General features: G+C 46.5%; 1 protein-coding gene across 1 annotated transcript in view; it reads right to left on the bottom strand.

The window, feature by feature from the left end:
- The window catches only part of HSPA9 (heat shock protein family A (Hsp70) member 9), a gene marked incomplete at its 3' end in the record, with an annotated part of 663,406 nt that overhangs the window by 113,682 nt on the left and 523,019 nt on the right, over window positions 1–26,705 (bottom strand). Inside the window, exon 13 of the mRNA XM_082253601.1 lies at window positions 19,182–19,299. Within this exon, the coding sequence (XP_082109727.1) occupies window positions 19,182–19,299 (118 nt within the window). The remainder of the gene's footprint in view (window positions 1–19,181; window positions 19,300–26,705) is intronic.

The raw sequence follows: 26,705 nt of genomic DNA, 5'->3' as shown, positions 1-26,705 counted from the left end.
GACAGTAAAATCCAAGAAATGGGGTACAAGGTACTCACTAGGTGGTATAGAGTCCCTGAGGTGCTGCACAAAATGGACGAGAATTGCTCAGACAGATGTTGGCGGTGTGGATCAGAGGTAGGGACGATGCTCCACATTTTCTGGACATGCCCCCTAATAAAGACATTCTGGATAAAAATTGCGTCAGTTATCAAACGGTTAACTACCGTGGAGGTTCAAGATGATCCGGCTTTATGCCTCCATCTTACGAAAAGTTCGGTAAAAAGGTACAGGAAATCACTGACACTCAGACTTTTGAATGCCGCAAAGGCGTGTATACCTGTTTTATGGAGACACAGCCACCTGCTCTGACGTTATGGTACTCTAAAATAAAAGAGATCCATAAGATGGAGGAACTTCCAGCCTCGTTGAAAAATACAGAGGAAGAGACTAGAGCCCGATGGCAGCCTTGGGTACACTTGAGTAATTTGGAAATTCCTCCAACATAATACGACAAATTTGTGTCCGCATCCCTTTCTCTCGTCCCTTCCCCCCATTGCCCCCCCTTTTTTTTCCTCTCTCTTTGATGGGTTGGGGGTATACTTTATCAAGTTTTTCCATATTTGTAAAGTGGATCGATTCCAAGAATATAAATAGGGGTTATTTCCCTTCTTGTGCACCTTTTTTTTTTTTTGTCTCTCCCACTTATTTCTCACGTTTTTAGTGGTTTGGATTCACGTATCATCATCCCTTGTGTAGGGAGATGAAATTTGTTTTGGAGATGTGTATTCACAGAGAGATTGATTATATGATTTACACTAGAGCAACACTGATACCTTAACCTATATTGGGTTTTTCCTCTGGGGGATGTTTTTTTTTTGTTGGGAACAGATGCTACAATGAATCAACACATGTGTGTATTTCTGTATCCTATACATATCTTGTTTGTTTTATGTGTTGTTGATGGATGTTATAAAAATAATAAAAGTTGAAAATTAAAAAAAAAAAAAAAAAACAGGCATGATACCTCGCTCAGGGTAAGTAGTTGTGGTTGCAATGGCATAAGAGAAGATTTTTGCCAGTTAATTTTAAGGCCTGAATAAAGGCCAAATGTTTCTATAATATGCATAGCTACTTCCAGAGACCCGTGAGCATCATTTAAGTATAAAATAAGATCATCGGGCATACAGACCAACTACATCTATCCTCTCTGCCAATGTAATACCCATCATAGAAGGAGTTTACCGTAGGCGGAGAGCCAAAGCCTCTATAGCCACTGAAAACAAAAGCGGTGACAATGGGCATCCCTGTCGGGTGCCCATATATAGTTGTATAGAATCAGATAAGAGACCATTTACCAAAAGTTGGGAAGGAGGACTTGCATACAATATAGCCACCCATGTACAGAATTTCTCTCCAAAGCCAAATGCCCTCAAAACGGCCTGCAAAAAAGGCCCCTCAATAGAGTCGAAGGCCTTTGCTGTATCGAGAGAAGCCAATACAATAGAGTCTGGCAATTGGTCTCTCGCTGAGCTATAAGCTGCATCCTACGAAGATTTAAGCTGCATCCTACGAAGATTTATAGAGGTGGATTTCCCTGGCATAAATCCAGTTTAATCTGGATGTATAATATTAATTACTGTATTTAACATATTGGCCAAAATTTTTGTAAGAATTTTAGAGTCTGTGTTTAACAAAGATATAGGCCTATAAGAAGCACAATCTGTTGGATCTTGATTTGGTTTTGGGATAAGCACTACTGTAGCCGAATACATAGTCTCTGGAAGCCTTCTTAGCCTAAAATCGGTACCTAACACCTGGACTAACACTGGAGCGAGGATATCAACATATCTACTATACACCTCTATTGGAAGCCCATCAGGGCCAGAAGCCTTCCCTGCTGTCAAACTTGCTATTGCTCTTCTTACTTGTTCCCCAGTTGGATTTTCCTCTAATAATTTGACCTGTTCAACCGTTAAAGTTAGAAATTGCAGTTCACTTAGGTAAGTTGAGATCTCATCTGTGCTATACGTGAGAGAGGTGGCATACATATTGGTATAAAATGTATGAAAACAAGACATAATTCCAGCCACATCTCTCATGCATACCCCATCTGGGAGTTGTATACTTGTTATAACTAAACTCGTGTTTTGTTGTTTGACCATATGTGCTAAAAAGCCACTTGAGGCATTCCGTTCAAAATATTTCTGCTGAAATTCAAATTGTTTAGGTTTAGCGTTAGCTGCCATGTGTGTAGTATACATCCTTATTGTGGCTTCCCAGTTGTCCCTATTAATTTCGGATGGTAAGGTCAAAAACGCCAACTCTACACTTCTCTTCCATTTCCTCTGTCTCATGTCTAGTTATTCTTTTAATATATGATATTGTTGATCTAAGGGCACCCCGGAGATACGCCTTCAGGGTGTCCCAAAAGATCAAGTCTCTTGAGGCTCCGTGTACTTCCAAAAACAACTGCAGTTGTGCTGGTATACGATCATGCGTTCCAATCTGAGATAGCCAGTATGGTTGAAATTTCTAATTTTGCCTCAGACCGTCGACTCCAGTTGATACATTTAACACGAGTGGTGAGTGGTCAGACACTCCTCGAATCAGGTACTCAACAGAAGTAACCCTAGGGGTAATTTTATCATTTCCCAAAGCCAGGTCTATTCTCGACAGGCATCCCCCCTACCTGGGATATCCGAAAAATAAACCCTGGTATGGGGAATATTCACCATAAATACCTCCATCAAAACTCCTCCACCAACTGACGAAGCATAGGCGGCCTTTATGCTTTAAGAGGACGGCCATGCCTATCCTGAAGTGGATCCCACAGGATATTAAAATCTCCAAAACACAGTACTAAGGATTCTGGATATGAACTTGCAAACATAGCTTCTTTAACAACACAAAATGTGGCAGGTGGAGGATTATATATACACAGAACAACAAATGGCATATCATACACTTGGGCCCGCACAAATACATATCGCCCGTCAGGGTCAACCCTTTGTCTAAGGCATTGCCATGGAACAGACTTCTGGACAAGCAGTGAGACCCCTTTAGCGTATGTAGAGTAGCCTGAATGTGCCGACCACTGAATCCAGGGCTTACATAATTGATTTATTGTATTCCGCAAACCGGAATCGGAAGTGAGGGTTCGTGCGGTTCGTGCGGCAAGGGAGAGAGGAGGAAGGAAGAGGAGCTGCGGGGACACGTGCGGGGGAAGCCGCACAAGGGGTGCGGGTGCACCGTGCAGGGACCAGCAACTGAGCGGAGGTGGAGGACGGGAGCCGAGGCAGAGAGCGGCGGCGGAGGTCAGAACCCGCCTTCCTTAGTGCCTGGAAGAAGAGGAGGAGGACCGTCCGTGCCCAGTGAGGAGGAGGAGACATCCGTCCCAGTGTGTGTGTGTGTGTGTGTGTGTGTCAGCAGCTGTGAGTAGAGCAGCAGCTGCAAACAGGGGGAAAGCTGTGTGACTGTACTCTGTAAGAAATCAATAGCTGTTTGTCTGTACTGCGACTGACTGCTGTGTGACTGTCTCTGCAACTGAGTACCTGGGAAGTCTGGTAAGTATCCTTGCGACTGGTGAGTATCCTTGCGACTGGTGAGTATCCTTGCGACTGGTGAGTATCCTTGCGACTGGTGAGTATCCTTGCGACTGGTGAGTATCCTTGCGACTGGTGAGTATCCTTGCGACTGGTGAGTATCCTTGCGACTGGTGAGTATCCTTGCGACTGGTGAGTATCCTTGCGACTGGTGAGTATCCTTGCGACTGGTGAGTATCCTTGCGACTGGTGAGTATCCTTGCGACAGGTGAGTATCCTTGCGACAGGTGAGTATCCTTGCGACAGGTGAGTATCTTTGCGACTGGTGAGTATCTTTGCGACTGGTGAGTATCTTTGCGACTGGTGAGTGTCCTTGCGACAGGTGAGTATCCTTGCGACTGGTGAGTATCCCTGCAACTGGTGAGTGTCTTTGCGACTGGTGAGTATCTTGCGACTGGTGAGTATCTTGCGACTGGTGAGTATCTTGCGACTGGTGAGTATCTTGCGACTGGTGAGTATCTTGCGACTGGTGAGTATCTTGCGACTGGTGAGTATCCTTGCGACTGGTGAGTATCCTTGCACTGGTGAGTATCCTTGCGACTGGTGAAGTAGCTTGCGACTGGTGAGTATCTTTGCGACTGGTGAGTATCTTTGCGACTGGTGAGTATCCTTGCGACTGGTGAGTATCCTTGCGACTGGTGAGTATCCTTGCGACTGGTATCTTGCGACTGGTGAGGATCCTTGCGACTGGTGAGGATCCTTGCGACTGGTGAGTACCTTGTGACGGGTGAGTATCCTTGCAACTGGTGAATATCCTTGCACTGGTGAGTATCCTTGCGACTGGTGAAGTAGCTTGCGACTGGTGAGTATCTTTGCGACTGGTGAGTATCTTTGCGACTGGTGAGTATCCTTGCGACTGGTGAGTATCCTTGCGACTGGTATCTTGCGACTGGTGAGGATCCTTGCGACTGGTGAGGATCCTTGCGACTGGTGAGGATCCTTGCGACTGGTGAGGATCCTTGCGACTGGTGAGTATCTAGTGACTGGTGAGGGTATTAGCGACTGGTGGGTACCCCAGGTTTTGTACCAGGGAAGTTAGAGGTAGTGTAGGTAAGGAAGAGCAGGTCGTTAATATTATCCCCATAGAGTAGAGGGTAATAATGTCCGACAGGATTGGGGATGCCACTCAGTGCACTTCTTGCGGCATGTATGCGTTCCTTGATGAAACAATCGAGGACGAATACTGCTGTGCAAGATGTGAGCGACTTGTTGCTCTGGAAGCCCACATCGTGGATCTAGAGAACACAGTGACAAGACTGCGTGGCATCTACAACCTGGAAAGGAGCTTTGACTTTACCCATCAGGCGCTGGCAGGGGTCAGCATAGAGGAGGAAGGAATAGAGGAGACGCAAGCAGCAGAGGTACGCAGCTGGGTGACTGTTAGGAATGTTAGGGGGAGGAGAGTCAGGGAGGCCAGTCCCGAGTTGGTACACCCTAACATGTTTGCCGAGTTGCAGGTTGAGGGGGATATCAACTCAGGGGTGGCAGTGCTGGAGCATGCGCCCTCCCCCAGCTGCCAGGGGAGGGACGGCTCCAGGAAGAAGGGTGGCCGTAACGCAGGAAAGGTTAGACAGGTTGTGGTAGTTGGGGACTCAATTATCAAGAGGACAGAGAGGGAAATCTGTAAAAAAGATTGCGTGAACCGAACAGTTTGTTGTTTACCGGGCGCCCGAGTTCGGCACATCGCAGATCTGGCAGACAGATTGTTGGGCGGGGCTGGGGATGACCCAGCGGTCATGGTGCATGTGGGCACTAATGACAAAGTTAAAGGTAGGTGGAGGATCCTTAAGAACGATTTCAGGGACTTAGGTAATAGATTGAGGAAAAGGACCTCCAAGGTGGTTTTCTCTGAAATACTGCCTGTACCTCGAGCCACACAGGAGAGGCAGAAGGAGCTTAGGGAAGTTAACAAGTGGCTGAGGAATTGGTGTAGGAAGGAGGGGTTTGGGTTCCTGGAGAACTGGGCTGACTTCTCAGTCGGCTACCGGCTCTTTAGTAAGGATGGGCTGCACCTTAATGGGGACGGTACAGCTCTTTTGGGGAGAAAGATGGCCACCGAGTTGGAGGGGCTTTTAAACTAGGAGACGGGGGGGAGGGCTCAGAAATAGAATCAGTCAGGAGGGAGCAGAGGACTGAAGGCAGTTGTAGGGTCAATAGCGACAGTAGGTCAACAACATCAATTGGCGGGTCTGTGCGGGAGAACAGCAGACCAAACAGAAATAAACAAAACCGCCAATCACGTTTAACTTCCGTAAAACTAAGAGGGCTATATGCTAATGCCAGGAGCCTAGCTAATAAGATGGATGAGCTGGACATGTTAGTACATGAGGAGGACATAGACCTTGTGGGAATAACAGAGACTTGGTTCGACCCCTCACATGACTGGCTGGCCAATATCCAAGGGTATTCGGTGTACCGGAAGGACAGGGTTGGTAAAAGAGGGGGAGGGGTATGTCTCTATGTCAAGAACAATATAAAGGTGCTAGAAAGGAGTGACATTACGGATGGGATGAGCATGGATTTAGAATCTGTGTGGGTTGAACTCGATAGGGAAGAAGATAAGGGAAAAGTAGTTGTGGGGGTTTGCTATAGGCCACCAAACCAAGGGGAGGAGGTAGAGCTGGAATTTTTAGCACTAATAGGTAAAACGGCAAAACTAGGATCAGTCATCATATTGGGGGACTTCAATTATCCCGACATTGACTGGGAAGAGGGGACTGCACACTCGCATAAGGCCCGGCTATTCACGGAAACCTTACAGGATAACTACATGTCGCAGTTGGTGGATTCCCCTACTAGAGAGAATGCTATCCTGGATCTATTGATCACTAATGACCCAGACATAATCTCGGAGGTAGGAGTCCAGGACAACCTGGGCTCTAGCGATCACAGGATGATCACATTTAGTATAAATAACAATATAAAAAGGCAAGTGGGGAACATAAGAACCCTAAACTTCAGAAGGGCAGACTTTCCAAAATTGTACTCATTGATGGAAAGGGTAAACTGGGACCAAACCCTGGGATCACTGACCACAGAGGAAAAATGGGAATGCTTTAGAACAATATTAAGCAAAGGCATCTTGCAGTGCATTCCTATGGGGAATAGATTTAGAAGAGACAAAGCCAAACCTGGCTGGCTAAACCGTAGCGTTAAAAAACTTATTAGGGGAAAAAAATTGGCCTTCAAGAAATATAAATCAGAGGGCACCGTATCGGCCTTCCAGCAATACAAGGAGGAAAATAAGAAGTGTAAACACGAAATCAAGATGGCTAAAATCAACTTTGAGAGACAAATAGCGGAGGATAGTAAAAAAAACCCAAAGAAATTCTTTAAATATATCGACAGCAAAAAAACTAGGGCAGAGCATATTGCACACATAATTAGCGATGATGGGAGGATGGTTACAGAGGACACTGAAAAAGCAACCGTGCTGAATTCTTTTTTCTCGTCAGTCTTTACGCAGGAAAAGGAAGGGTACACTGACCATGACTGTATGGTTAGTAGTAATACACAGGACTTGCCACTATGGCTAACAGAGGGGGAAATCAGGGAAAGACTGGATAAACTTAACACAAACAAATCACCAGGCCCGGATGGCGTACATCCGAGAGTGCTCAAGGAACTCAGTATGGTTATATCTAGACCACTGTTCCTGATCTTTGCTGACAGTATTAGGACAGGAGATGTACCAGGGGATTGGAGGAAGGCTAACGTGATTCCGATATTCAAAAAGGGCCAGAGGCATATCCCAGGAAATTATAGGCCTGTCAGTCTGACATCAATAATATGTAAACTTTTGGAGGGGATGATAAGGGACTATATCGTAGAGTATGCTAAAGACAACAACATCATCAGTAGTAACCAGCACGGGTTTACAAATGGGCGATCTTGTCAAACCAATCTCTTAGCATTCTACGAGGAAGTGAGCTGTGAGCTAGATAGGGGGAGACCAGTGGATGTGGTGTACTTGGATTTCGCTAAGGCGTTTGATACAGTTCCCCACAAGCGCTTAATTTATAAAATAAGGTCTGCAGGTATCGACAGCAGGGTTTGCTCTTGGATACGGAATTGGCTAAAAGGCCGTGTCCAAAGGGTAGTAATAAACAGCGCATACTCAGACTGGTCTGAGGTAGTAAGCGGGGTGCCCCAGGGCTCAGTCCTGGGACCAACCTTGTTCAATTTATTCATAAACAGCATTGAGGAAGGGATCAGTAGTTCGTTATCAGTTTTTGCAGATGACACAAAATTGGCCAGGGCAATAACTGCACAGCATGAAGCAGATATCCTACAGAATGACCTGGACAAAATTACGGAGTGGGCAACGACATGGCAAATGAGGTTTAATGTGGAGAAGTGTAAGGTTTTGCACTTGGGGACCAAAAACATAAAAACACAATACACGTTAGGAGGGGAACCCTTGGGGGAATCAAAAATGGAGAAAGATCTGGGAGTCTTAGTTGATGATAGATTAGGCAACAGCATGCAATGCCAAGCGGCAGCTTCCAAAGCCAACAGAATATTAGCATGCATAAAGAAAGGGATGTATTCCAGAGATAAGACTATAATCCTTCCACTTTATAAAACTCTGGTCCGACCGCATCTGGAGTATTCTGTCCAGTTCTGGTCGCCAGTCCTCAGGAGGGATGTGTTGGAGCTGGAGAAAGTCCAGAGAAGGGCAACTAAACTGATTAGGGGGTTGGAGGACCTTACCTATGAAGAGCGGCTGCAATCGCTCGATTTATTTTCCCTGGAGAAAAGACGTCTGAGAGGGGACATGATAGCAATTTATAAATATCTTAATGGGGATCTCAGCTTAGAAGAAAAGCTGTTCATTCGAAGGAATTGCATGAGGACTCGAGTACATACAATGCGATTAGAGGAGAAGCGTTTTAACCTCAGGCAACGTGGGGGGTTCTTTACTGTTAGGGCTACAAGATTGTGGAATTGTCTACCACAAGAGGTGGTTTCTGCGGGTAGTATGGTGACTTTCAAAAGACTCTTAGACTTACATCTCAAGGATCAGGAGATTGAGGGCTATGTTAGATGATTACAGTCACACACACCTACACAGGTTGAACTGGATGGACTATTGTCTTTATTCAACCTCACCTACTATGTAACTATGTAACTATGTATCAGGAGTCAAATGTGTCTCCTGAAAACAGATAATTTGTGCTTTTAATTGTTTTATATTTGTAATTACCTGGGATCTTTTTTGAGTACCCAGACCCCTAATGTTCCAGGATATAAATTTACATTGGGCGGTCATTTTAAACAAAGCATAAGTTTAACCACCCTAAGGGGGTCCAGCGCACTGACCATCCGTCCAATTAATTCTTCCAAAACAATACTTTTTATATTTTGCATTAATATCAATGCTAAAGGTGAGTGAGCACACCAGGAAACAACTTTCAAGAAAGAAAAATAAAAAAAAAAGCATCATGCACATGACACATTTTTTTAAGCAGTATCCCATAAAGAAAAACCAATGGGACATTGCCCAGGCATTCAAGCATTTGTATGCCAAGGCAATTCATAGCCGCGGCCTCCACTCAAGCTCCCATATATAGATTCTGACTCAAAATAAGCCTTAAGGCATGGTAATACCGGGGGGAGACGAGGAAAAGAGGGGAAAAAAAAAAAAAAGGTTCCTCTTTTCCCAGTCACTTCCCTCCCCCCCCCCCCCCTCTCTTCAACCTCAGCATCTTCTTTCTGATTATCCATCTGTGTAGATCTGTGTAATATCTTTGCTCAAAAAAGAAAAAAAAACAGTGGATCATTCCTTTCCATTCACTTTATAGTTCCTCCTAGAGCAAAGCCAAGAACACTTTCCGGGATATTAAAAAAAAAAAAATACTCTTCCATCTTCCTCCACCCGCAACCTCGCAGGGTATGCCAAAGAGGAGTTAATATGGCGGCCTCTTAGCTTCTTTTTAACTTCAATAAAAAGGTAGCTCTCAGCTTTTGTAAATCTACTGAAAAATCAGGAAAGAAAAACACTTGTACATTTTCATATTGGATGATACCCTTTTGACTAGCTTTTCACAGTATAAGATCTCGATCTTTGCAATTCAAAAAACATGCTAGTAGGGGTCTTGGTGGAGCCCCAGGGGCAGGTGGTTTTGTAGGTATTCTATGGGCCCTTTCCACTGCAAATGCTGTTGAAAAGAGCAGTCTCAGGGAATAAAGTTTTAATCCATGTCTCCACAAAATCTCCAGGGTTTTTCCCCTCAGCCCTTTCGGGTAAACACACAAATCTAATGTTATTACGTCTCAATCTATTCTCCAAATCATCAGCCTTTTTGTTCAAAAATGAAATTTGCTTTTCAACTGCCAGTATCCGATAAGGTAATTGGGGAAAATCATCCTCTAATGTGAAAATCCTGTTTTCAGCTTCAGTAAACCGCTTGCTAATAGCTTGTACATTGTGCCGCAGTAGGCCTATATCCACTCTAATTTCCTCCATTTTACCAGTCAACAGCGTGCTGCTAGCTGTTATAGCAGCCATAAGCTGAGAGTGTACCTGTTCTAGTGAGATCTTGCTGGTTTCTCCGTTGGCATATTAGTCAGTATATTACTGCCGCCTCCTCCGCTCCGTGTGTTTTGCGGGCTTCAGCCTGCTTCTCGAAAACGTACAAACTCTTTCAGGCGTTCAACGCCGTAGAGGGACGCTCCTTACTCGACTCCTTGCTCATACTGTCAGGCGGGTGGCTAGATTCCCCAAAATACCGTTCAAGGTGTCCAGATCAAGGTAAGTGTTCAGGATACATACGGAGCTCGCGTGTAGGTCGACGGAGCTCTGATCACATGCGGCCGGCCATCTTGCCTGCTAGCCACGCCCCCAACCCTATTGTTGGTAAGTCTTAACCAAAATAAAATCTATGGGATATGAAATTCCATATAAAACATAATAAATTAAAAGGTTGTCCCTCTGCCTAATGGCAGACTTCACGTTTTTAAGGACTAGAAATTAATCGAAAATATAACCATGGGAGGGAAAACACAACTAATTTACTAAAGTGACATATACTGAACAGATCAGATCTAATAGGGTGCCAAGGTCGAAATGTTTAGCACGTCTCTCTAACTAAAAAGGTCAGGGCTACTAAAAGCTACATCGCCAAGTGAAGCTCAATCTCTTCATTAAGCCCTTTAGGGGTAAGGGAACCTAGCGTGAAGATCCAAAAATCCTCTTTAGTGCAAAGTCTTATGGCTTCTACCATTGTCTAAATCGTTGCCGATGGCATCAATTCTGAAGTACTTTAGGCCTTCAGTGCTGCTATTATGCATGTCTGCAAAATGTCAGGGGACTGAAAAGTTACCTTTTTTAGTTGCAATATTGCTCCTGTGCTCGCCTATTCTGACCCTTAGTGGACGTGATGTGCGGCCCACATACAGCAGCCCACAAGGGCACAGCGGGCTGCATATCATGTATGAAGTGCCACAATTGATGAATTGCTGGATAGTGTGCACTTTACCATCAACTGTGATCACTTCTTTTTTGCAGTGGCACATAGGACAGGTGCCGCAGTTGCTGACCCCGCACTTGTAGCTCCCTTTTTTCATCAAACACTGCCAGTAGCTACTGACAGAAAAATCTTCAGCTTCAAAGTCTTAATTCACTGGTTTCTGAAAGTGAAGCCCTATCTCCTGCAGGGGAATAGCCTATAAAATGAACAGTGCCCTTTGCATTGCCTCGTATTCAGCCACCTAGAAGTGGCAGCTGCACCCATCAGCTCCAGAATTAAACTGCCTCACACCATCAATAAATGCTGTGAGAAGACCATGTTTCACCTATTCCTGCTCCAATTTGATACAATTAAAATGTACCCACAAATGACAATACTTGCAACAACTGATTCTCGAAAGCGCTCCATCAAAAAAACTGAATTTTTGTAAAATCTTACCTGTAAAATTCCTTTCTCTGAGTCCTCTGACAGTCGCCGCCTCCTCTAAGTCATCACTATTGGGTATTGTCTTCCTATCCGTAGGAATAGCTAGGCATATAGACTTAGTCCAAAGACAAAAGGCATTAGCATATACACACCCATGGGGGCTGTCCCATCCGGTCAATACCCCCCCTGCATCACCACTCCCAACTCAGTTTGGTAGCATAGCAGTAGGTAATAAAAACCCCAAAGAGGGGCGGGGGCGGCGACTGTCGGAGGACTCAGAGAAAGGAATTTTACAAAAATTCAGTTCTCTTACGTCCTCTGACAGTCGCCGCCTCCTCTAAGTCATCACTATTGGGATGTCCCAAAGCAGTATAGACATGAGGGGTGGGAGACGCAACTGTAGAAAAGGCACGTATTACCCACTATAGAGAAAGGAATCTTACATGCACCGTAAGAACCAACTGGGCAACAGAAAAAAACAATGCTCAACAGGAGCAAGAGCCCAGGAAAGCAAATGCCAACATCCAGGGACCCAGAGAAAAATTCAAGGGTCCATCATGGCACAGCCGCACTGAGAACTTTGCGGCCAAAAGAAGCATCAGCTGATGCCAGAACGTCTACTTTGTAGAACTTGGAAAAAGTGTGCACCGACGACCAAGTCGCCGCCTTGCACACCTGGGCCACCGAGGTCCGATGCCAATAGGCCCAGGAAGTACTCAAAGACCTGGTAGAGTGCGCCTTAACAGGGAAGGGCGGAACCCGTTCCTTCAAGGCGTAAGCCTGCTCAATGGTCTGTCTGATCCATTTGGCAATAGTCGCTGTGGACGCAGCCATGCCCTTCCGAGGTCCCTCAGGAAGGACAAAGAGGGAATCCGTCTTCCGCAAAGGAATCCGTAGACGACAGGTAAACTCTGATCGCCCTGACAACATCCAAGGAATGCAAAGCAATCTCCTTCGGATGTTTAGGCTTCGTACAAAGCGAAGGCAGGACAATGTCCTCATTAAGGGCATATTCAGAGATCACCTTGGGAAGGAAGGATGGGGGTGGTCGCAAAACCACCTTATCCTTGTGAATTATCAAGTAAGGGGAACGGCAAGACAACGCCGCCAGCTCCGACACCCTGCGATCCGAAGTGATCGCCACCAGAAAGGCAACCTTCTTCGACAGCAGAGGCAACGATATCTCCCTGATATTTTCAAAGGGAGCACGCTGCAACGCGGACAGAACTAAGTTCAAGTCCCACGGAGGTAAGGGCTCCTTCCTGGGAGGAGCCAAATGTCGCACACCTTGAATGAAGGTGCGCACCAAGGAATGAGACGCCACAGGGCGTTGGAAAAGGACAGCCAGTGCGGACACCTGGCCCTTTATCATGGCCAGCGCCAGGCGCTAATCCACTCCAGACTGGAGGAAAGCCAAGATTCTCGACACCGAGTAAGAACGAGGGGAGAACCCCCTGGACTCACCAGGTGAAATAGGCTTTCCAGGTACGGTAATAGATCTTACCAGAGGAGGATTTCCTAGCCTTGATCAGGGTAGGGATAACCTCAGGGGATAGACCCTTGTCCTTCAAGACCTGGGTCTCAACAGCCAGGCCGTTAAAGCCAGCGACTGTAAAGCAGGATGGAAGATCAGACCTTGAGACAGGAGATCTTCCCGCAGAGGCAGGCGCCACGAAGGTGCCACTGCCAGGTGAACAACGTCGGCGTACCAGGACCGGCGTGGCCAGTCCGGTGCCACCAGAATCACCATGTGCGGTTCCGAGGCCAATCTGCGAAGGAACCGGGATAGTAACTGAATCGGAGGAAAGGCGTACACATCAGACGATACTGCTGCCAAGGGGCCACCAACGCATCCGAGGCGTCCGCCAACAGATCGCGCGTCCTTGCCACAAATCTTTCCACCTTTCGATTTAGCCGGGATGCGAACAGATCCACATCTGGGGATCCCCATCTTGCACACAGCATCTGAAAGACCTCCGGGTGAAGGGACCATTCCCCCTGGTCCAGGGTCTGGCAGCTCAGATAGTTGGCCTGCCAATTTTCCACACCCGGAATGTGAACTGCCGAGATCGCCCGGACATGAGCACTCCTGGTGCCCCCCTGGTGGTTGATGTAAGCCACTGCAGTGCATTGTCCGTCTGTACGCGAACAGGCAGGCCCTGGAGACGGTCCGACCACTGGAAGAGAGTTTTATCGCTCGCAGTTCCAGCACATTTATCGGGAGGGAGGACCCCTCCTCTGCCCAAGTGCCCTGGGCAGACAGGTTGCCCAGGACTCCACCCCAGCCCGACAGGCTGGCATCCGTGGTAACCACTGTCCACACCAACGGACGGAAGGACTTGCCTTCCGCCACCGACGGGGACTGGATCCACCATAGAAGAGCCAATCTGGTCTGGCGACTCAGGGAGACATCCAGATCCAAGGACTGAGGAAGTCTGTCCCACCTGGCCAGGACCTCTGTCTGGAGAGCCCGCGTGTGGAACTGAGCAAAGGGAATCGCCTCGAAGGCCGACACCATCAACCCCAGGCCCCGCATACAGATCCTCAGTGACGAGGACGGATTGTCCCTGAGGGACCCGAGTTCGTCCCCGCAAAGTCCGGAGCTTGTCCTCCGGCAAGAACACCTTTGCCTGAGCAGAGTCCAGAACCATTCCCAGATAGGGAAGGCGAAGCGACGGAGACAACGCTGATTTTTGAACATTGATGGTCCATCCGAACTCCTGGAGCGTCTGTACCGTGATGGACAGGTCGTGCACAAGGTCCTGACTGGCACGCGATCTCAGAAGCAGATCGTCCAGGTAACCCAGGACCGCAATGCCCTGGGCCCGCAGTAGGCCCAGGACCGGCACCAACACCTTGGTAAACACCCTGGGTGCCGAAGCGAGACCGAAAGGTAACGCCACAAACTGGTAGTGGTCCTCTGCGATAGCAAACCGAAGGTACCGCTGATGACCCTCGAAGATAGGAATACCTGCACATCCCCATCTTCGAGGGTCATCAGCGGTACCTTCGGTTTGCTATCGCAGAGGACCACTACCAGTTTGTGGCGTTACCTTTCGGTCTCGCTTCAGATCTATCAAAGCCAGGAATTCTCCTGGACTCAAGGAGGCCACCACCGAACGGAGGGACTCCATTCGAAACTTCCGAACACGCACGAAGCGGTTCAGCGATTTCAGGTCCAGAATAGGACGCACTTTGCCCTCCTTCCTGGGCACAGTGAACAGATTCGAATAAAACCTCTGAAACCTGTCCTGATGAGGTACCGGGTCAATCACTCCCTGAGCAAGCAGGTCCTGCACCGCTTGATGCAATTCCTGCAGACGCCCCGGGAGCAGATCGAGATTGGAGGGAAAAAAATCTGTTCGCCGGCCGGGAAAGGAATTCGATCTTGTAACCTGATCGAACGATTTCCTGAACCCACCTGTCCGATATCCGGAGCAGCCAAGGTTGGAGGAAACCGCGCAGACGTCCCCCCACCCCCGAAACGGGTGAGGCGCCCCTTCAGGCAGAGGCGGATTGTCCCGCCGAGCCGGCATTGCCGGGCTTCTGCTTACCCGCCCAGGGCTTCTTCTGGTTGCCCTGGGCCTTGAAGGGCTTGCCCTTGGATTGGTTCCGAAAGGCACAAAAGGACCCCTGAGTGGATCTAGGCGCAGAACCCTGCTTGCCACGGAAAGACTTGTTCTTCGGGTTCTGGGGCAGCATAGTGCTCTTGACCCCCGTGACGCCCTTCACCAGGGTATCCAACGCCTCGTCAAAAAGGCGAGAGCCAGCATAGGGAAAATCATCAACTGTTTTCCGTGAGGACTGGTCGGCCGACCAGCTCTTCAGCCATATCAGTCGCCGGTTAAGTACCGCGACACTAGAGAGGCGAGCCACAAAGGGGGCCTCATTCAAGGCTGCATCACACAAATACATGACTCCTTGGTGGATCTGGTCCACCATTTCCAGCCGGGCAGGCGGCATGTCATCAGACACGAGATTGCCTCTAAGCATCTTAGTCCAATCAGCCACCGCCTGAGCCACCAGAACGGACGTGAAAATGGGATTGAGCAACGAACCCGCCACCGTATAGGAATGGCGGGCTAGAGACTCAAACCGCCGGTCCGTGGGATCCCGGAAAACCGGGGTATCCTCAGTAGGAACCAAGGTAGCCTTGTTCAACACGGCCACAGTGTGGTCCACCTGTGGAGGCACACACCATCGTGATTCCGTAGCCGGCGCAAAAGGATAAAGCAATTTGAACCGACTAGGTACCAGGAATGGACGTTTCAACGTGCGCCACACTTCATTAACAGTGTAATGAAATTCCGCTGGACAGAGAGAAACCCGTGCAGACTTGCGGGTCCTGTGCGTCCCAAATGAGGACACAACGCCCGGAGGACTGGGATCATCCTCCAAATGTAAAGTTTCTTTCACCGAAACAATTAACTCATCCATGGTCGCCCGTTCTTCAGGTGACCCTGGGGAGGATGTATCAACACCCTCCAGTTCAGCCTCCCCCTCAGACCCCGGGGGGTCCAAGGATGAGCGGGACCCTGAAAAGGGCACGCTCGCAGCAGCCATATCCCCATCTGAATCAGAAGAGAGAGACAACCTGGGCCTCCTTCTTGCAGCCCGTTCAGACATCAGCATTTCCATATTTGCCACCAAAGTCGCTACTACAGCAGCCAGATCGGGTCGCAGCGGGGCCACAGGAGAACTGGGCCCCCCCACTAAAGCTGGAGGAAACTTGCTTTCCTGAGAATCCATGGCTCAAGTTATCAGAAAAAAACGACAGTGCAAAAAACGGTGTACTGTCCCCTTTAAGAGCGCTGCGGCGTGCGCAGCCCACCGCTACTGTCACAGCTATGAAAGACCCCCAAAGGAGAAAAGAAACTGATCCAGAAGCGATAAACAGAGGGAAATTGAGAGCGATAACCTGCAGAGCGTTGCTACCAGTGTCCTTGCTGCTGATGGAAAGGAAGTGCTGCTGGAGAGGGCTGGACTATATGCCAGACCCCGGGAAAATGGCTGCCCCATAGGAATGCATTGGAGGCTACACCAAAATGGCCGCCGACATGCGGTCGGACCGATCGTTCCACCGCCCACAAAATGGCGGCGGATGGCGCCAAAATTACATGTATAGGGAGTGCAGAATTATTAGGCAAATGAGTATTTTTGAGGATTAATTTTATTATTGAACAACAACCATGTTCTCAATGAACCCAAAACACTCAATATCAAAGCTGACTATTTTTGGAAATAGTTTTTAGTTTGTTTTTAGTTTTAGCTATTTTAGGGGGATATCTGTGTGTGCAGGTGACTATTACTGTGCATAATTATTAGGCAACTTAACAAAAATCAAATATACAGTATACCCATTTCAATTATTTTTTTTTTACCAGTGAAACCAATATAACATCTCAACATTCACAAATATACATTTCTGACATTCAAAAACAAAACAAAAACAAATCAGTGACCAATATAGCCACCTTTCTTTGCAAGGACACTCAAAAGCCTGCCATCCATGGATTCTGTCAGTGTTTTGATCTGTTCACCATCAACATTGCGTGCAGCAGCAACCACAGCCTCCCAGACACTGTTCAGAGAGGTGTACCGTTTTCCCTCCTTGTAAATCTCACATTTGATGATGGACCACAGGTTCTCAATGAGGTTCAGATCAGGTGAACAAGGAGGCCATGTCATTAGCTTTTCTGCTTTTCTTCTTTTATACCCTTTCTTGCCAGCCACGCTGTGGAGTACTTGGACGCGTGTGATGGAGCATTGTCCTGCATGAAAATCATGTTTTTCTTGAAGGATGCAGACTTCTTCCTGTACCACTGCTTGAAGAAGGTGTCTTCCAGAAACTGGCAGTAGGACTGGGAGTTGAGCTTGACTCCATCCTCAACCCGAAAAGGCCCCACAAGCTCATCTTTGATGATACCAGCCCAAACCAGTACTCCACCTCCACCTTGCTGGCGTCTGAGTCGGACTGGAGCTCTCTGCCCTTTACCAATCCAGCCACGGGCCCATCCATCTGGCCCATCAAGACTCACTCTCATTTCATCAGTCCATAAAACCTTTGAAAAATCAGTCTTGAGATATTCCTTGGCCCAGTCTTGACGTTTCAGCTTGTGTGTCTTGTTCAGTGGTGGTCGTCTTTCAGCCTTTCTTACCTTGGCCATGTCTCTGAGTATTGCACACCTTGTGCTTTTGGGCACTCCAGTGATGTTGCAGCTCTGAAATATGGCCAAACTGGTGGCAAGTGGCATCTTGGCAGCTGCACGCTTGACTTTTCTCACTTCATGGGTTGTTATTTTGCTCCTTGGCTTTTCCACACGCTTCTTGCGACCATGTTGACTATTTTGAATGAAATGCTTGATTGTTCAATGATCACCCTTCAGAAGCTTTGCAATTTTAAGAGTGCTGCATCCCTCTGCAAGATATCTCACTATTTTTGACTTTTCTGAGCCTGTCAAGTCCTTCTTTTGACCCATTTTGCCCAAGGAAAGGAAGTTGCCTAATAATTATGCACACCTGATATAGGGTGTTGATGTCTCTAGACCACACCCCTTCTCATTACAGAGATGCACATCACCTAATATGCTTAATTGGTAGTAGGCTTTCGAGCCTATACAGCTTGGAGTAAGACAACATGCATAAAGAGGATAATGTGGTCAAAATACTCATTTGCCTAATAATTCTGCACTCCCTGTACAATCGCCCCAGAGGAACTATACATGTGTGCCCACAATAAAGATGGCGGACCGCGCAAAACTTTGCCCGCTGCGGTCGCCGCACAAGCACAAATGTCTGCACCCCCAACATGCACCTAAGGTGACACAGGGACAGGGACCCCCGGCAAACATACAGATCTGCACAAGCGAACCCCGCAGGGATCGCACGGAGTCACACAGGCACAGACATGGGGACACATAGCAACACAGACTGCCACCCCAAACAGAGGCCCCACACAGAAAAGTACTTACCTGTACCTGATGGCGTGGGGGAGCCTCTATGCACGGATAAACCTCTGTCCTCATCTGACAGGGAGTGCCGTGAGCCAGGGACATGACGCTGCAGCACCGCAGACGAGTCCTGTGAGGTAGCCACCTCACGGCTACATCCCTGCAGCGAACAGGGATGGGTCGTTCGTAATGCCAGGGCGAACCATAGCTGAACGCTCGATGACGGGCTGGGAGTCCATCTGACCCTTCTGCCCTGGAGAACCAGGGCGGTCAGTCCGAATCCCAGCACCGCATGATCCATCTTCATCCGAAGAGAAGACTAACACTAGAGCTGACAAAATAAACAGCTAGTAAAGTGAGAGAAAAAAACTGACATTTTCAAAGAAAATCAAATAAAAGATTAGGAAGGCTGAGACTGAAGCCCCAGCACAAGGGAAGCCTGACTATTCCTGACGCTAGGCAGATTAAAACTGAGTTGGGAGTGGTGATGGAGGGGGGGGGGGGGGTATTGAAAGGATGGGACAGCCCCCATGGGTGTGTATATGCTAATACCTTTTGTCTTTTGACTAAGTCTATATGCCTAGCTATTCCTACGGATAGGAAGACAATACCCAATAGTGATGACTTAGAGGCGGCGACTGTCGGAGGACGTAAGAGAAAACACGTTTTAAAAATGATGCAATTCAGGGAGCAGGGAAAAGTGCAAAGAAAACATTTGCCAATAAAAATGTAATCTAGCATTAACTTACTCTGCTGTTCGCGTCCAGTTCCTTTATCTTTTGCTGATACATGAACAATTCCGTTTGCATCAATATCAAAGGTGACTTCGATCTGAGGTACTCCACGAGGTGCAGGTGGAATTCCAACCTAAAAAAATAAATAAAATTAAAACTATAGACATATAGTTGATAAAATTAGCAGTGAAACCCCAGGACCCTGCATTCACTATGTCTGGTCTCCCACAGTACACCTAACATGTAAATGCAATTATTTTAGTAACTATAAACTGCTAAATACCTTTTCTCAGAGGTATATAGCAATCTTGTGACTATCAGGCACTGGTTAACCCTTTCGCTACCAGGCCATCTGCTCCACGTTTATACTTAGCTGGCCAGGCCATTTTTTCATATTTCATTGTCTTTTTATTCTTCCCTTACAGCTTTCAATGTTTGCTAAAGACTCCCCAAAACATATATTTTTTTTTTTCAAAATAATTTTTATTGAAATTTGCAAACATAACAAGAACATACATACAAACAGTATAACTTTGACAGTTGCTCACTCAAAGTAAAATGGGTACAAGTAATCATTGGGGTGTATAGTAACTACAATGCATAAAGAGAGCATAGACATATCAAGAGGAAAGTTTAAACATCACTGAGAATCGAAAGATTTCATGAATGTGGCTGTCCTAGCATTCAGTAAGCGTTCATATTGGTAATTCAGGTTTACTTGAATCAATACCTCACTATGGCTAGGGGCCAAGACATCCTTCCAGTGACATGCTATTATGAGCTTGGCCGCCAGTAAGAGGTGGGTTATTATAGCTCGGTACTCTTTCGGGTAGTCATGGGTCCCTATGTGTAGGATTGCAAGAGCGGGGTCGGGTTTCTTGAGGATGCCAGTGATCTCCGCCATTAATTGGAAGATTTTCTTCCAAAAACTTGAGATGCCAACGCAGGCCCAGAACACATGATAAATGTTAGCCACTTGACCGCATTTTCTCCAGCATAGGGGAGAGTATGCCGGAATAAACTTTGCCAGTATAACTGGAGTTTTGCACCACCTTGCAACTATCTTCTGGGAAAGGTCCCAGTGGTTTGTACAGTGTGACGCGGACGTGACGGATTGGAATGCTTGTGTCCATTGAATTTGTGAGCACTGCCTGCCCATATCCTGTTCCCAGCGTATCATTGGAGGAGTTTTGGTAAACAGGTTTTTGTTGCCAAGGATGTTCTAAAACAGGGATATGCCCTTCTTGTCCAACGGGGATGTGAGGAAGGATCGGATTCGGTCCTCTACCCGTATAGTCGGGAGAGGGTGTTTCCTTATAAAGGCGCTAATTTGCATATAAGCGTATTTTGCTGCTTGAGGTAACGCAAATTTATCGCCAAGATCTGCCCAAGGAGCCATCAACTGGTTAGACAACAGGTCGTCTACCCAGTGGATGCCGTGATCAACTAGCATACTAGTTTTGAGATATGGGATAAGGATTTGCAGAGTCTGGAAGGGGATGCATAATTCAGCCGGAGTATGGATAAGTAGGGAGGGAGAAGTCAATTTCCTCCAGGCCAATATGGTAGCCTGGGCGGTTAGGGGGAGTGAGTGGAGAGTTAGTGGTCTCCACGACTCTGCCAGGAGCAACAAGTGTAGAGACTGGGAGCGTGTTAGTGCTGCTTCTAGATGCACCCAGTTTGCTTCTGGAGAGTCGAGGAACCACCGCTCTACCTGTGATCGAAGAGACGCTGTATGGTATTCTTCCAATATGGGCCAGCAGATCCCACCCACTCGTTTGTGCTTAATTAGGTGAGCCATAGAGCATCTAGGTTTTTTACCCAGCCAGTCAAATTGCTTGAGGGCAGCATTAAGTTTTTTCAGGTACTTATTATGAATAGGTAGTGGGATAGTTCGAAACAGATATAGTATTTTGGGGAGTTCCATCATTTTAAATGAAGCAATCCTGCCAATCCAAGAAAGTTCCACTTTTGCTAGGCGCTGTAAAGTCTGTTTAATCTTGGCAGTAAGGGGTTTAAAATTAAATCTACCATTTTGGTGATGTCGGAGGCTAATTGGATGCCCAGGTATGTGATGGATTCCGTAGCCCATGTGTAGGGGAATTGTTGCAAATGTGATCGTGTGTGTCGGTTCACCCCTAGATCCAAGATCAGGGATTTGGTGAAGTTCACCTTGTAGTAGGAGAGGGCGCTGAACCGGGTTAAGAGTTCGTGAATACACGGCAACGAAATTCGAGGGTTATTTACTATTAGTACCACGTCGTCCGTGAATAGGTTAATCACATGGTGAGCTCGGTTGACTCCCCCAAAGCATATATTGAAAGCACATGACCAGTAGAATACAAATAGGGTGCTACTGATTTTTGGGGCACAATGATATTTGCCCAAATGTTTATCAAAACAATATGTTCGCTAAAAATACACTAAAATCATTATTAGCAGATAAAAACTCAGCACATTTTACAAAATCTCTACCAAATATAAAAAGCTAACCTGTATTGAGCGAATAAAAAATGTTTGTAAATTTTAGATTACGCCTTTTTGCAAAATGGTAAAAAATTGAATGTACACAAAAATGTTAAAGAGGAAGTAAACCCTCTGGCACTTACCTATAGGTAGGCCTATGATAAGGCTTACCTATAGGTACTGTAAATATCTCCTAAACATGCACCGTTTAGGAGATATTTACCTTACATGAAGCCAGTGACTTCACTGGCGCATGCGCTCTGAAGGAATGGCCGCTGGTGCCGTTTCTTCAGAGCCCCGTGCCGTGACTGTCGGCTCCCGCACGCATGCGTGACGTCACCGCGGCTCCGCCCAATCAGATGGCCGGATGCTGCGATCCCGGAAGACGGGTGACTGGACATGTCACCCGTCATACAGATGAGCGGGCGGCATGGCGGGGGCTCGTTCCAAGGTAAGTATTTCATAATGAGCTAGTATGCAATGCATACTAGCTCATTATGTGTTTCTCTTACAGGTTTCAAAAAAAAAAAAAAAAAAAAAAAAAAAGTTGTACGAGTTTAGAACCTCTTTAATAACTACATTTCTCTTAACCACTTCCAGACCACCCGCCGCCTTTTTACTGCGGCAGGGTGGTTCTCCTGTGCAAACTGACGTAAACCTTCGTCGGTCGCGTGCGGGAAGCTAGGGGGCGCGCTCCCATCCTCTCTTGGCAGTGGGGAAGCCGATGCATGGGTCAGGCGGCTCCGATTGCTGCCTGACACCCGCGATCGCTCCTTGCTGAGAGAGGACGGTCGGCTATTGTAAACACAGCGACCGTTCTTCTCCCTGAAATCATCACAGAGCTCATGTGATCCTTTTATATAGGCTCACATGTCTCCATGGTCATTTCACAAGCCACGCCCCCCCCCCACAGTTAGAAACACTCCCCTAGGCTCACATTTAACCCATTGATCACCCATAGGGTTAACCCCTTCCCTGCCAGTGTCATTATTACAGTAACAGTGCATATTTTGAGATTACTGTAGTAATGTCACTGGTATCCCCAAAAGTGTCAAAAATGTTAGTTAGGGGTGATATCTGTCCGCCGCAATGTCGCAGTCCCGCAAAAAAAAAAAAAAAATCACATCGCCATTACTAGCAAAAAAATTGTAAAAAAAACAATAAAAATGTCAAATCTTTCCTGTAGTTAGTAGACGCGATAACTTTTGCGCAAACCAAACAAAATAGGCTTATTGTGTTTTTTTTTTTTACCAAAAATTGGTAGCAGAAAAATTGGCCTAAAATGTTAAAACATTTTGATTTTTAAATATTTTTTTGGGGGAATATTATATAGCAGAATGTGATCAATTTTTTTTTCTTTCAAAATTGTGTTTTTTTGTTTATAGCGCAAAAAATAAAAGTGGCACAGGTGATCAAATACCACAGAAAGAAAGCTCTATTTGTGGGGAAAAAAAGAGCAACAATTTTATTTGGGTATAGCATCGCACAACCGTGCAATTGTCCGTTAAAGTAACGCAGTGCCAAATCGCAAAATAGGGCCTGGTCATTAAGGGGGCAAATCCTTCCGTTCTTAAAATGGTTAAAATCTGAAAGATCTAAAGTCAATATTTTCACTAAAAATATAAAATAATGGATTCATACATGGCAAAATGTACAAAATTCCTGCTAAATTACTACTAACCACTTGCCGACCGCCGCACGACTATCTACGTCGGCGGTCAGCCCCTCACAGGCAAACTAACGTAGGGCTACGTTGCTTGCTTGTGAGGGTCTAGGGAGCGAGCACGCGCCGCCGGAGGCGCGCTCCCGCGTGGTCACGGACCCCCCCGCGCGTGTGACCAGCGGACCCGATGTCCGCCGGTCACTCGGCGATCGGCGGGGGAGAGGGAGAATGTCAGGCAGCTTGTGTAAACAAGCGACCTGTCATTCTCCTCGCTGTAAAGACACTGATCACATGGATCTACTATGTAGATCCGTTGATCAGTGTCCTTACAGCTCAAGCCACAGCCAATCACAGTAGAAAGCACGCCCCTAGGGACACACACAGCCCCTCCCTCCCAAATAAAGTTAACCCCTTCACTACCAGTGTATTTTTACAGTAACAGTGCATATATATAGCACTGATTACTGTAGAAATGTCACTGGTAACCCCAAAAGTGTCAAAAATGTCAGTCAAGGGTCCGATCTGTCCGCCGCAATGTCGCAGTACCGCAAAAAAAAATCGCAGATCGCCGCCATTACGCGTTAAAAAAAAAAACAACAAAAATGACAAAAATCTTTCCCTTTGTTAGTAAACGCGATAACTTTTGCGCAAACCAATCAATGCGATTTTTTTTACCAAACATAGGTAGCATAAAACAAATTGGCCGAAAATGTTAAAAAATTTAATTTTTACATTTTTTTTGGGGGGAATTTCATATAAAAAAATGTGAAAATATTGCTATTTTTGCAAAATTGACGCTCTTTTTTTGTTTATAGCGCGTGATCAAAAAATCGCACAGGTGATCAAATACCACCAAAAGAAAGCTCTGTTTGTGGGGAAAAAAAGGACACCAAATTCGTTTAGGTACAGCGTCGCACGACCACGCAATTGTCCGTTAAAGTCACGCAGTGCCGAATCGCAAAATACCCCCTGGTCGGAATGGGGGTAAAATCTTCCGGGGCTTAAGTGGTTAAATATAAAAGTTAAAACTGTATTGCGTTAATAAATAACAAAAATTTCACCTTTTTGTGAAATGGTGAAAACTGAAGGTACGCATAACTGTAAATAAAAAAACAAATTTACTCTAAAAATTCGGGAGGTTACCCTTTTTCACTGACAGCTTTCAGAATTTGAAAAGACATCTCAAACCATACATTTTCTGAAAGCACATGACCTGTAGAATAAAAAAAAGTGCTACTGAGTTTTGGGGCCCAGCAATAATTGTGCAAATGTTTACCATGTCGCTATTTTCACTAAAAATAAAAATCATTAATAGTGCACATAAACACAACATAACTTGCAAAATTCCTCATAAATAACTACTAAAGCATAGTTCACATGTGGAATACTAAACTGTACGCCCATGATTACATGCACAGGGAAGCACAGGTTTTCCGTGCATCCCCGTACAGGCAGTCCCATTTATGTCAATTGGGATGCAATGGCTGCACAGGCATAGCTGCTGTTCCCAATAAGACATCCATGTGGGTACACAACCCCAAACGCAGACAGTGTGAGCTCGGGGAGACGCACGCAGACCTACATGGATGTCAAATTGGGAGCAACGGCTCTGTTTGTGCAGTTGCTCTATCCAAAATTACATCAATAGGACTGCCTGTGCATCCCTGTAAAAAGGTAAATACGGCCTTGCAGGGATGTACACTGGGTATGTCCTGTGTGAACAAGGCCTTTAAGCCCCTTTCACACAAGCATATGGATTGGGTCTGCTTGTCTGTTTTTCAGAGGAGCCCAATTGGACCACGTGTCCGTTTACATCCGCCTTGATCCGGTCTGCTAAAAACAGACGGATGGGGATCCCATTCCACATCTATCTAGCAGATTGGATAGTATCTGAGGGTAGCCGGTTTGCAGGGTGAGGGTCATGATTGGGGGGGGGGGGGGGAATTAGTGCTGGGGAGGAAGAAGGGGGTGAAGGGGATAGAAAAAGGAGAATGGGGGGGGGGGGGGAGCAGTTTTATATGAAAGGGAGCGGCAGGAGGTGGAGAGGCTGGGGACATGGAATCAGCGGCATGGTGGGGAGCCTCACATTTGAGGATAATAACTCTTATTGTAATCCGATGATCAGAGTTATCGGTTATAAGTTTATGGTCATTGAAGAGACCACGAGCTTATACAGTTGTGTTCAAAATTATTCAACCCCCCCCTGAAATTGATTGTTTTGGCCAGTTTGACATTGATTTTGATCATTCAGTCATCCTGCTTACAATTAAATCAAAGAGGCACGTGTAGGTCAGACAAATATAACATAACATTTATAATGAAAAAACCACAATTGTCTTTTCTGTGCTCACATCATTATCAGTTTTATTCAACCCCCAAGTGACATTCAATCTTAGTACAACATCCTTTTACAGTTATAACCGCTTTTAAACGTGAAGCATAGCTTGACACAAGTGTCTTGCAGCGATCTACGGGTATCTTCGCCCATTCGTCATGGGCAAAAGCCTCCAGTTCAGTCACATTCTTAGGCTTGTGCACTGCAACTGCTTTCTTTAAGTCCCACCAGAGGTTCTCAATTGGATTTAAGTCTGGTGACTGATGGCCGCTACAAAATTTTCCAGCCTTTAATCTGCAGCCATGCTCTAGTGGACTTGGAGGTATGCTTGGGATCATTGTCCTGTTGAAAGGTCCAACGTCTCCCAAGCCTCAGGTTTGTGACGGACTGCATCATATTGTCATCCAATATCTCCTGGTACTGAAAATAATTCATGGTACCTTGCACATGCTGAAGCTTCCCTGTACCTGCAGAAGCAAAACAGCCCCAAAGCATGATTGACCCCCCGCCATGCTTCACAGAAGGCAAGGTGTTCTTTTCTTCATAGGCCTTGTTCTTTCTCCTCCAAACATAGCGTTGATCCATGGGCCCAAACAGTTCTAATTTTGTTTCATCAGTCCACAGAACACTAACCCAAAACTTCTGTGGTTTGTCCACATGACTTTTGGCATACTGCAGTCGACTCTTCTTATTCTTTGGAGACAGCAAGGGGGTGCGCCTGGGAGTTCTGGCATGGAGGCCTTCATTACGCAGTGTGCGCCGTATTGTCTGAGCAGAAACTTCAGTACCCACATCTGACAAATCTTTTCTCAGTTCCTCCGCAGTCACACGGGGACTTTTCTCCACTCTACGCTTCAGGTAGCGCACAGCAGTCAAAGTCAGCATCTTCTTTCTGCCACGACCAGGTAGCAATTCAACAGTTCCCTTTGCCTTGAATTTGCGAATGATGCTTCCTACGGTGTCTCTTGGTATGTTTAACATCTTTGCAATCTTCTTATAGCCATTGCCCTTCCTGTGAAGAGTAATCACCTCTTCTCTTGTCTTCCTGGACCATTCTCTTGACTTCACCATGTTT

Source organism: Pelophylax lessonae (assembly GCF_965119305.1).
Source record: "Pelophylax lessonae genome assembly, chromosome: 4".
Lineage (NCBI taxonomy): Eukaryota > Metazoa > Chordata > Amphibia > Anura > Ranidae > Pelophylax > Pelophylax lessonae.
This window is presented reverse-complemented; position numbering and strand designations above follow the sequence as displayed.